Source organism: Cydia splendana, chromosome 8 (genome assembly GCF_910591565.1).
Source record: "Cydia splendana chromosome 8, ilCydSple1.2, whole genome shotgun sequence".
In the NCBI taxonomy this organism is placed as follows: Eukaryota; Metazoa; Arthropoda; class Insecta; order Lepidoptera; family Tortricidae; genus Cydia; species Cydia splendana.
The window spans coordinates 10,989,304-11,002,358 of NC_085967.1; the positions used below are offsets into that span (position 1 = coordinate 10,989,304).

The 13,055-nt window shown below is 37.0% G+C and overlaps 1 protein-coding gene across 1 annotated transcript; it reads right to left on the bottom strand.

Moving 5' to 3' along the window:
- Window positions 1-1,568: 1,568 nt before the first annotated feature.
- LOC134792845 (uncharacterized) lies at window positions 1,569-13,055 on the bottom strand. Its single transcript, XM_063764251.1, has 4 exons — window positions 12,813-13,055; window positions 4,396-4,473; window positions 2,574-2,727; window positions 1,569-1,870 (listed from the first exon to the last, which is right to left on the bottom strand). Exons 2-4 carry the CDS (start codon window positions 4,418-4,420, stop codon window positions 1,711-1,713), a joined length of 339 nt encoding a protein of 112 aa, XP_063620321.1. The 5' UTR covers window positions 4,421-4,473; window positions 12,813-13,055; the 3' UTR covers window positions 1,569-1,710.

The window sequence follows — 13,055 nt, forward strand, 5'->3', positions numbered from 1 at the left end:
ATGTAACATGAACATAACCGTAGGTAATAAATGCACTGGGTATAAAAAGAAAGTCAACGAGTATCATTATTAAGGATTTATTCCACTTGGCGCATATTCCTGATAGATGAGAAATTCTTCGGGGCTCTCGAGCATCCTGTATAGGCTGCTTTAGCATTGAGAAAAATCTTTCAATGTAATTAAAAAAAAAAACATTTTAATACAGCATTAATATGTCATAGTTTTCAATTGTTTCGTGGATTTAAATATAATGCCAATGTTACAATAACGCTACTTTTTACGAATAAAAAAACTATGCCATTCACTTTCCTTAGATGTAGGTACTTAACTTAGCCATAGGTACTCTGAAGTTAACGAAGTTTAAAAAAACACCGTGTATATACGATTCACATTTCAAAGAATTCTTATTCATAACACTGATTTAAACTTTCACGATATTTTAGGTACCTACTCATTATTATTCACAACGACGGGTCTTAATCGCGTAAAATTAAGTTTTAAATTTACCTCCGTCCGACGTCAGTCTTCTCCGACACCACGGGGACAACGCCGTCCTCGAAACGTCGGAGGTAATTAAAAACTAAATTTTACGCGATTAAATCCCGTCGTTGTGAATAATAATTTTTATTCAATCAGAATCGGTAGAAAAACAGTATATTTCATATAGTACTGACCCAAACTTACCAAGATTGATATTTTTTACGTAAATAACTCGTTTTGATGTACTGTGTAACATATATTTATTTTGTACATACTCCTATACACTCTTTATTTTTCATATAACAAACAAATCTTACATAATGTCATTTACACATATACGTACCTAAATATTTATCACATTTTCATTTAAGATCCATATTAAATTCATATATGACTAACTTGATTGATAGATACCCACGAATTGAATAATATTCGGATACATACCTTTACTTTAGTGGCGACGTTAAAGTTGAGTAGGTTGAACCCATGATAATTTTTACCTACTAGAACTAGAATTATGATACGCAACGTTTTAAACTATACCTCAACTAAGAACCTATATGTGCCAAGTATCACATTCTCGTACCATTTTTAACGAGCCTGGAATATGAAACATACTTAATTTGTAAAAGTCCTGAAGTTAAAAAGTCGCCTCCAATATTTACTACTCTCTAATTAATTGAACTTCGGTTCGCCAACGCCACCTCTGTTAAATTTTCTCTGTCACTTCAGACTGCTGTCATTTTCACTGTCAAAATTATGGATAAAAGGACAAACGATTATCAATCAACGGTTTGTCAGAGAGTCAATAGACATTTAAATAAATAAGACCATTAGTCTTTAGCTAATTTTGGATAAACAGGTATGCAGCAGAATATCCGATCCCTGACAATAACTTATTTTTATAGGTATATAATTATTTATACAAAATATAACAGTCACTTTATTCATTTAGTGTGTATTTCTACCATAAGTTGCTTAATTAAGACGCTTGGTGCATTATGAATTAAACATCTTATGATAATACCTTATAGTTCATCAATCATATAAAAATTCACTAAAATATAATTATACTATTTGGAATATTGTTTTTTTTTTACGCAGGCACGTATTTACTTGATGAGGCTTTTTGTAAAGAGTTTTCCTCGATCATTCATTTTGTAGACTATTCTTAGAATATAGTTCGGACATTAAAGTCACGGTAAAACCCAATACGTAAAGTCGGTTTAATCATGGCACATCTCTAAGCATGGCGGCGGGCGGCAGGCTGGTGGGCGGGGCCTCTTCGTTGTTGACGATGCTGGCGTCGTCGGCGTCTTGCTCAGGCGCACGCCTGCCCCGCAAGCTCCTGGCACGTTTCATCTCACCCATTTTTTCATCTAGTAGTCGTCTGAAATGAAACATATTTTTTTTCATTACTGTAGGTATATTGTACCAATAATACACGGTCCAAAATATCCAAATGGGGTTGTGACATAGACTAGGAATTAGACGTAGTTTAGAGCAATTATTTCATGCAACCGATGCTGCCAAAAATGCGGGGGTGCGCGGGACGAGGTTAGCGAGATCCCGTGCCGTGATTGGTCCGTTCAAACGACGAACGAGTTCACGGACGTCACACAAAGACACTTTCGACTCGAACATGGAGTAAATTTACCGTATGCGTCACTGCGTGGCAGCGGGGGTAGCGCGACTATGCTCAGTCTAGAGGATGTTTTGTCTGTGGGTTGTGAGTATAAATCATAAAATAATAAATGAGAGATCTTTACTCTAAGACTGACTGTCGATTTTGAAGATCAAGGAATTTAAATATAGGGCGAAGCGAAAGATTTAGAAATTAAATAAATCCAGCGTGCGATCTGTATTACCTAATAAGTTTACTACTGGTAATGGTAGACGAGCGACGAGGCTTGCGGCTTCTAAATTTGAGTTCTAATTTACATCTAATTGATATTAAGTTAAACAAAATTTAGTAGTATCGTACCTAATACTGCCTAATTATGTTTTTGCAGCTTTTTGGACTATTTTGGGAATTGTTTCATATTATTACTGGCCAATTTGGTTAAGACTGTCAAGAGATTGCTAGAACTCACTGTTGTCGGCAGTCGATGAGGACTCCGAGCACGAAGACGATGGCGATGGCGACGAGCACCACGAGCGCCACGCCGATGATGGACGCCACCGTCAGCGACGGGATTTCCTCCTCCAGCGCTGTCATCGACACTCCTGGCTCCGCCGTCGTCAGCTCTGCGAATAAAAATGGTTGCGGTTAGTCTTCTTGAGATCCACGAAACTATGTGAACCTTTTCACTTATAGCCACTTGCACCTTTGGCTAACCCGGGGTTAACCGGTTAAACCTGGAGTTACATGGTTACTAGTACAATTTGACACTGGGTTAACGGTTTAACCGGTTAACCCCGGGTTAGTGGGATATATTAAAAAAAATATCTTAAAATACCTAGTAATCCAGTAACTTTGTCGAATTTTGTAATGTGGCTCTTTTGCGTCAAATCCGGTAGTTCTGATTTTTTGTAGACTTATTTATGATGTTGGCCCAATGAATAATCGAAGTTTGTGACCTCGAGCGCCGAACGCAACTTTGTGAAAAATCGAAAAAACCTTTTTTATTTTATTTGGGCGAGTATATGCCTAAAAGACTAGTTTTTGATAGTACATTCTCAATACGATTTTAAAGTAGACTAAATTTGCTACAGTACGACACTAGAATTGTCTCTGTAGATCTAGGAGATTCCGAGATATAGCTTTTCAAAAATTATAATTTTTTTGAAATTGAATTCGTTGGCTTAGTGAGTGCAGTGAGTATGCACTTTTGTCTCAGGGGATGCCGCTTGGCACGTGGGTTCCTAAGGTCAAACAAAGCTGATTCCGCGCAGAAGATATTATCGAAAACTAGTCCTTTAGGGTTATAATCGCCCAAATCTAAACAAAATCTGAAATTTTCGCGATTTTTGACAAAGTTGCGTTCGGCGCTCGAGGTCTCAAACTTGGATTACCTACTCATTGGTCCAACATCATAAACAAGTCTGCAAAAAATCAGAACTACCGGATTTGACGCAAACGCAAAATGTATAAAATGACTGTATTATAGAGATAATTCGCTATTTTCGAGCCAAATAATAACAACACAAACAAACAACAAACAAGTAGAGTATTTAAACAGGTATAATTAATGACCCTGGTAGAGTGTAGCAAAAACCAACTACGTAAATAACAAAATAACAAATACCTATTTAATAAATGTATGTATCTGTTTGGTTTGGATATTGATAAGTAAGGTGTATTCGGGTAATTCCGAATGTCGAAAACTGTGAGACTTTTATCATGATGGAATTTTGGGTGATTTTCATCTGAATTTCGGAATTATCGAATTTCGGAATTACCCGAGTAAACCGTACTTCACTAAATAAATATACGCTTAACGCAAACGAAATGCACTTACTTACAATAATAAAACATTAATAACCAAAATTTTACATTTTTTTTATAAAACTCTCGCTCCTGGTTTCTGCGATCCCAAACAAAATATCTAGGTACCTACATTGTAACCTTTGTTTAATAATTATTAATTCGTTTGGTACCTTTTTTATAATCTTTTTTTTTTTAATCTTATTCATTTTTATAAGCCATATGATTAAGTCGGCTTCCTTTTTTTATAATCTTTATTGGACAAAATAATATCATTAACTAAGGTAAACGTACTGGTGCTCGACGCGGTCACAGTCATGTCATCTTGATCTTGAAACATAACTCATTGTCAATAGAGGTGACAGCAAGGTGTCATCTATTGGGAATTAGCATGTCGAGCACTAGTACGTTTAATTACCTTATTAAAAAAACTACTTAAGGTAAATAAAAAAATAACTTAACTAACTTAAGGTTACTTTGTTACTTACTTCCATCGTAATTATCGTAATCCATTTTCTTTTAAGTAGAGATTCCGTGAACAAGTTGAAGATGATGAAATGATGACTCTGAAATACAATAAACATCCATTTAACAAATAATAGAAATAAAAAACGAATTCTTACTACAATTATGTAAATTCACTTCATAGGTTCCTGAGCATAACTTTCTCAAAGACATCAGTATTCTAATTAACTTCATTTCGGACATAATCAATAAAAAAAATCTGATGAGGCCCCTACGAGTGTGTACACTTGCCTTAGGGCCAGTTTACATATTGATTAGAGTTTAGCACGAGTTCATATACAGTAGTTTGTGAGTTTTTGAGTCGCGAACAAACAAACAAACACACAAGCAGACAGACCCGGCGGGGGACTTTGTTTTATAAGGTGTAGTGATATCCGGATAAAGCGATTAGCTTATCACATTGTGTAGATAATTTACTCATTATGTATAATATCTGTTTAATCACCATGTGATACATACAAACATAATAAAACCAGCTTAACAATATTTTGAAGGACCACGCCAAAAATGCGGAAAGCGTACTCGTATTCACTTCACCGGGTTGTAAAGTATGGAGAAAGAGTTTGGTTGAAGAAATGTCATTGTTGACAGCTGACCATATCCATAATAGTACATTCCGATACAAGTGCGAAAAGCAGGAACTCGTGTCGAATTTATCGCCACTCGTTCCGAATTACCTTTTCGCAATACATAGGTACATACAAGGTATGTACAACGTTTTACAGTACATATGGCCCTTTAAATTTTTGACATAGGCAAGTATTGTCTTTAATCCCGCCCTCGGGCGGTAAAGTAGCACCAGATGTACTGTAATAGTACATTACGATACAAGTGCGAAAAATAGGAAATACGCAATGAGTGGCGATACATTAAAACACGACCAAAGGGAGTATTTTAAGTCGACATGAGCTGCGAATTACCTATTCGCACATGTATCGTACTGATACTGATACTGATACTTGGGGCCACTCCAGCCAGCAGATCCTGCAGCAAGGACTAGGAAGAGGAGACTACAAAGGGGAGGCAATGTTGATACAAAATAGCACTGAAAGCTCGCATGACTCTGCTGATTCAACCTATGCGGCAGCGAGTCAATGGAGGTGTCAGCGTCACCTCACACCGGCTAAGCCTCAAACGCGAAATCAAACAAAGTACGCGCGCAAACCGGCTTATTACGCAACAACCCCTGCCACCACTCCGTAGGCACCCACAGCCTGCCCGAGACACCGGAGCACCCAGTAGATAGGACAGTAGTGTAGGGTTTGCAGTTTGCAGTCATGCAGGATAGTAGGAGAGACGGGAGATTTTTAGCCCACCCGAATACAAGGCATCGTAAAGTCAGCATGGGGTAGATAGATACTAATACTTGGTGTGTAATTAATACTAGGTGTGAGGATGTGTGACTGCGTTATGACCCTCCCCTTTTCCCCTCCTTTGTAGAAACCTGGATAGCCCCGTCGTTATTACGTTATCTCGGATAGTAAATCAAATCATAAGCCGCTCTCGCCTTAGTGTTTCTTCCTGCGCAGTACTGGGGATTCCGTATTAGTACTGCTGTGGATTCGATTTTCGTCTGGTTCTGATTAATTGATTTGTTGTTCGTATTCGCACATGTGTCGTACAACGTTTTACAGTACATATTATGGCCCTTTAAATTTTCGACATAGTAGCGTAATGTGCCAATTATCGCACTAGTGCGATAAGCTAGCACTATATGTTCTGTGAAATTAATTGCTATCTCCTAACATAATAGACCTCCAGACGCAGTTGCCTTTGAAAATGTTTAAGGGGAAACTAAAAGCATGGCTCGTACAAAAGGCCTTCTATTCCATCGAGGAATACATGGCATCTTTTGACTGAGGTGGGTGACATTATAAAGGCCTTGACTATTATGATTGTTTAAACTTAGTTTTAGTTGTAATTTTAGTTTTTTGCATGCCAGATGCTGGTGAAATATGTGTTACCTACTATGTATAATATTGTCTGACCATCTTCTGTACCATATTTCATGCAAAATAAAGTTATTTGTGTTTGTATTTGACGGTCTAGCATGAGTGGCGTTCTCGCGCGCGACTCCTTACATCTAGCGCGACTTCAAGTATGGACTCGCGCGCGAGAACGCAACTTATGCTAGACCACCAGGTGCTCATATGACATGCAAAAATATTTTATAAGTGTAGACCTAGGTTCTCAAGCGCCGCAAATATTCGGCCTTAATTAATGACAATAATGAGTTATAAAAATCCCGCACATTTAAGATTTGGTATTAAGCTTAGCGACGAATCGACGATATCTAATAACTGAATAAATCTATGGCTGCGAAAAATCCAAAACCGAATCAACAAAAAATACATATATGTATGTATGCATATACAGTAGAGTCCGGTTAGTACGACTTCGCATATAACAACCAACCGCTTATAGCGACTAAAGTATAGGCACTTGTTTGGTTTTAGTACAAGCTATTATGAAAGCACAACCGTTTATTACGACTCCGCTTATAACGACCGATCGCTTTTAACGACGGAAATTGACTCAAAATAAGTCCGTCAAGTCCGGTTACAACGACGAGCGACGTAGTTTTTACAAATAAATTGTTGGTAAGAAGCTTACTCCGTCCCGCGCATCCAACTACCCTCCCCCTTTTGCCTATACGGAGCAAGATGAAATAGTCATGTGACTTTTCGTAATTTTGCAAACTAAATAAAACCCAATTCCCATTATTCAATTGAGCTTGAACTTCACATACATAATTATGTAAGTTGGGTGACAATGCAATACATATTTTGGTAGGTAAGTACCTTCGAGCTGATCTGATGATGGACACAGGAGGTGGCCATAGGAACTGTGTGATAAAACAACGTCATCTTGATTAGATCCCCAAGAATTAAGACTTTATATTTTACGGGATTCGAGTAATTTGCGGATGACGAGTGAGTACGCGTACCTTGAAAAGTGGTTTCTTCTAAACACACAAGTCTCTCCATTTAAGACAAGGTGTCGTAATACTAACGTAAATAAATATTTTAAAAGAAATGTTTCTTTTTCTTTCATTATCGCATAAGTATTAATAAATACAAAATGATGTAATTATTTTGATTAAAAAATATATTAAAATTGGCAGTTCGTTTTGTACGACGTCCGGTTAGTACGACGTAATATCAGCGGTCCCTTGGGCGTCGTTATAACCGGACTCTACTGTATGTACATATACATATATGTATGTATGTATGTATGTAATTATCAAACCTGCTCACAAAATTTCCTGAGAATCAGTTGAGAAATGCGACCTGTATTAGCCGGACATACATGCGAATCATTTCTGCTCGAGCTGAAACGGAGAGGCATCGTTTGCGCTTCTCACTCGCTCGGTCATAAATGCGGATGACATATATTGATTAGCGAATTAAAGCAACTTGGTATGGACGTGCGCCACAGTGAGCTGTAATAGGTGATGGATGATTTTAATGACATACCATACATAACACGTAATGAGCGGAATAGTCAAAGATATGAGAAGTATTCATTATATTAAAAAAATAAACAATTCCACGAAACTGTTCAATTACAGGTGACGTCAAAATAATTAAGATTATCTTTAGATTAATCTATTGCCAGACTGTACACAAGTTTAATTATCACTGATCGAACAAGACATTAAATTCAGATATAGGTACTAGTATGTACTGTTAAACAGTAGCCGGCAGCATTATCAATAGTTTGTTTTAGATTTCTTTGTCTTAATTATTCATTTACGATACGAGTGCGAAAAATAGGAAATTCACAACGAAGGAAGTGTTTAAAAATCGATACGAGTTGCGAATTACCTATTCGAACGTGTATCGTACAACGTTTTACACTCGGAGTAATTAACAATGGAGCCGCCATTAACAGGCGTTCCCCTCTGTCGAAAATAGGCGGCCAATGGTCAACCACATGTCAACCATATGTATGGACTGACGTTTATCTGACATGACGTACCTATACATTTGATGTGCCCCTCCCCCGCAAAAAACGGCAGACAATTTTATACCTAAAATTTTAGACATGGCGTCTCCGTTAGTTATATTCTCTAAGGTTTTACAGTAGGTACACTTTACCGCCCTCAGGTGCGGTAATTAGCACAATACGTGCCTGTTTCGAACATATAAAGGGCCATATGTACTGTAAAACGTTGTACAATAACACGTGCGAAAAGGTAATTCGCAACTTGTGTCGATTTAAAACACTCCCTTCGGTAGTGTTTCAATTTATCGCCACTCGTTGCGAATTTCCTACTTTTCGCACTTTTATCGTAATGATATACTATTATATCATACAATAAACTCAGACACCATAGAAACATATAAATTATATGTTTCTAGGGTGTCTGAGTTTATTATGTTACTCGGATCATATTTGAACGAGCGAAGCGCCTCCGTTTCAGCTAGGGCCACAATGCTTTCGTATATTCAGCTGTTCTCTTCTACTTTTTTAATCGATTCAGTTTTTGGTAATCCTTTTTAATGGCGGAGCCATGGTGTTCGCAAGGTCTGCAGCTCACAGAGCCACTAGTTATATACATAGTTATCTAACTATTAGTTATCTTATCTAACATCTGCCTATCATACCTAATAACCAAACCATGTACCACCCATGTACTTACATATATACTTTTAAACAGAATAACAACTATGATAGAATTATTGTAGTTGGGTAGGTATCTGTTAACTCGGTAATTGCAGCCAATTACACTGAAGAGACAATGATCACTTAATTTTTTTTCTATTTCTATTATTATTCAGATTAGCGGTGAGGTTATGCAGAAGAATAATAATTGGTGAGTGCACGTGCACTTAAATCAGCAAAGACGTATACAGGGTGACTCGAATTGGTAATGTGTCAGTTTGACGTGCAATTTTTGGGACATCCTGTATATCTATTTTGTAGAAATTTAATGCAGATTATTAACGTATAATAAATTGTTTGGTATGCGGCTCGATTCGGAAAATGAATTAGATTTCTACTAGACTTCAACAAGTTACGATGCGGATAATTTAAAGATATTTGTAATTTTTATATTTAGTAGTAGTGTTAGTTAGTTTAGTTTTAGTCCCTTTAGGTTTTAAGGTATTAATTTTGTATTATTATTAAATATATTAATGTATTTTATCTCTGAAATAAATATTTGTAAGATAGATATGTCAAATTTGACGTTTCCGCGATTCTGGAGGTCCTCTTGAACGATTCCGACAAGTTATGACTTAGATATCCAAGTCACATCTAGTCGATATCTAATGTAGATCTAGTTGATCTCTAAATCGTCTCAAGATCTTGTGATTATCTCGAAATCCGAATAGGCCTGCGGGCTACCGTTTACGAATTATTTACATTTCCCCCGTTTTTCCTTCGTTTGGTGGTCTATTAGTTAACAACTGCCAACCTTGGGTTTAAAAGTTAAGATGCGTTAAATAAATATCAGCAACTATAGGTATGTGGGTCAAGTTTCATGCGTATCCGGAAAACGGCAACGAACTATGACGTTCACATTTGTTCTGCTGTGTGCTGAGTGAATAAAATATGTTGGTGCGAAAAGGGCGCCCTGAGATGTATAATAACATGTTGGAATCATATTTTTGTTAATCAAAATATGCCCCTCTAATCTTCGGCGGCTTCCGCCTCTAAAATATTTTAATCGGTGCCTGCATACGCAACTTAACAATCTTAACATGGGTGGTCTAAACGAGTAGTCTGTGCAGAAAGAGAAGAGTCGTAGAAGGTATTGGTTCCCATATAATCCACGACTCTTCTCCTTCCGCTCAGACTCCAGAATTGTTGGGACGATTCGGGATAGATAAAAATTAAGTTGTAGTTACAGTTAATTTGGTTATCCGCTACTGGCCGAAAAGGCAATACCTATGTTGGCCATGTCATAAGATGCAATATGATAAAAACCTCTATACAATTTCCAATCGTTTTATTATTACTCGAAGTCAGCACCTAGGTATTGTAAGTGTGACTAACTGCGCAAGAAATTGATACAAACCGTCGATTGGTTTCGCAATGAAATTCAATGAAACATTAACAAACCTGCAAGAATCAGATGCGAAATAGTTTTATTCTTGAGACTTTTAAAGGTGAACGTGATCACGAGGCACGATCAAAGGTAGTTACGAGCCATTTTCGACTCTATCGCGCGAGTAACCTACCTGACGACGTCATAACGACGACCGTACTAAACAGTCTTCGCATACCGATAACATGATTCTACGTATTCAATTCTCCTGTTACCTATTGTGTATGTTGTTGTACGCCAGGTACAATTTTTACGCCAGTCTCTCTGTTATTGTATCCATGCAATAGAACGGTACCGACCTGATGGTTAAATCGTTTTTTGGTGTACATATATTACGGACGTATGGGAATTATAGGATCTTAAATTTAGGTGCCTAAGTAAAAACATGTCAGCTTCCCGTACCTACCCGTTTGCCTATCTACTGACTGTCGCGTCGCGTAGTTAGGGTTGCCAGATGGTCGGGATTTGGCGGGATTCTCCCGATTTTTAGCAGGTGTTCCCGATTCCCGACAAAGTGTAAACTGTCCCGAAAAACAGCTTCTCGTTATAAAACAATAATGTCAAGTTCCGAACTGTCGTCTAGCGAGCGAGCTGACGTAGAGCCAATAATGTAAAATATCGTTGTTTTTAACACAATTACTTTAATTTGAATGTATTTTTTTTAGAGATGCCCCGAATAGTGAATTTGGCCGAATACCGAATACCGAATATTCGGCCCCTCTCTCGGCCGAATACCGAATATTCGGCATGACATTTTGAGTCACAATTATTATGCAAACTGTTAGCCATCAAATAAAGCACTACGTTTGCTAAGATATATTTTTATGTTGAACAGAATTAATGAATGTATATTAGAGTATTTAGAGTCAATCAAATCAGACCCATGATAAAAATAAAATATTTTGTAATCGATAAATGCTCAAAAACGTGCCTTCGTATTTAACTACTTTCCAAGAATACATTTTAAATATGAAATATACCTAGTTTCTGGTAATTTTTTTTTGTAATTTTTCTTTTTAGGTAGATGCAACAGATATTCGGTATTCGGCCGAATAGTAGGCAATATTCGGCCGAATACCGAATATTGGGCAAAGTGTCCGAATAGGCCGAATACCGAATAGTTGCCGAATCATGGCATCGTGGCAATCGTGGCATTTCTAATTTTTTTTTCCCGACTTAAGTCCCAAAATCCCGAAAAATTGATATTGTTTCCCGATAATAGCGCCTTTCGATCTGGCAACCCTACGCGTAGTACGGCTCGCGAAATCACGAAAGTCACTAAATATCATGGGACCAACTCTTTATAACTCAGTACCGACTTATATAAAGGAGTCGAAAAGTGACACAATATTTAACAAAAAGCTAAAATTGTTACTCATTGAAAGAGCTTACTACTGAATTGACGAATTCATAGAGTCTATGCGTAACGATCATTGATTGTATTTATTATTGTTAATAACATTTGCATGATTAATTTATTATTGTTAATAATATTTTTAATTATAAGAACCGAATGACTTGTAAAATGTACCTATTTACCAATAAAAAATCTGTATCTGTATCTGTCCTAAATATCATTTACTTACAGATTACTTATAAATGAAATTATTGATGACGTTACTTAGTGTGTGTTTATTATGTACGAATACCTACCTATGTTTACGGTAGAAGAATCCAATTTCAGTCGGTAGACAAAATGCATATACTTACTTACTTACTTAGGAATTTGCTTGCGAGTATGGATGAATAACCCCATTAGATGTCCGGCAGTAATTTAACAGTAAGAAGGTATCATAAACAATCGCAATTTATTATTATAATTCCATTTGCCTGACAATATGTAAGATTTATAATTAATATAATAATGTATTTTTATTATCACTCTACTACATTTATCTAAATAACTCATACACACTTCATGCAAAGTACCTACCTACATGCAAACAAGTGTACCTTTTTATTGCAGAGATTAGCCTAGAAAGGCAACGAATAAGTAGAAGGAGATAGCGAAACAATTATCATAAAGGTACATCCCCAGGGTGACGGTATTGTTTGCTTATCTTTATACAGGTACCTACTCGTTATAAGTCTAGATTTCTAGTACTTACATGCTTAACAGTTAATTAATATTGCATGTACCGCGGAATGTTAAGCGAAATTAATCACTGATAACAATATTTTATTTTCTTCAAAGGTAGGTCTGCGGCATACCGTACGCCTACCACGAACATCTCAAATAATTATATCATTACTACTTTAAATTATAAAACATTTTTTTAACATTTCCTGTACCTAATCAATAAAAACACGGTGGTACATACTTACATAAACAATAAGGAGATCAGGCGGCACTTTCACTTTCAAACTGCTGTTATAAGATTAGGTCAACACAAAGTTTGGCACAGTTTGTTATGTTCTGTGTGATGTGGCACATAGTGCAGCTGGTGGCGGCAGCCATGCGCAGCGCTCCGCGGCGGGTCTCTCACTGGTGCTGGCGCCCGCAGTTACCGAGATGCCGCGTAACGCCGTTAAACTTCAACATCCTTAACTGCATTCTCGCTTATCAAT

What these genes read in the sequence shown, in the direction of transcription:
- LOC134792845 (XM_063764251.1), bottom strand. Translation starts at nt 4,420, where the DNA reads ATGGATTACGATAATTACGATGGAA. An exon ending in TTACGATAATTACGATGGAA is followed by an intron (nt 2,728 to 4,395) that starts GTAAGTAACAAA and finishes TTTTATTCGCAG; the next exon opens with AGCTGACGACGGCGGAGCCA. An exon ending in CTCATCGACTGCCGACAACA is followed by an intron (nt 1,871 to 2,573) that starts GTGAGTTCTAGC and finishes GTTTCATTTCAG; the next exon opens with ACGACTACTAGATGAAAAAA.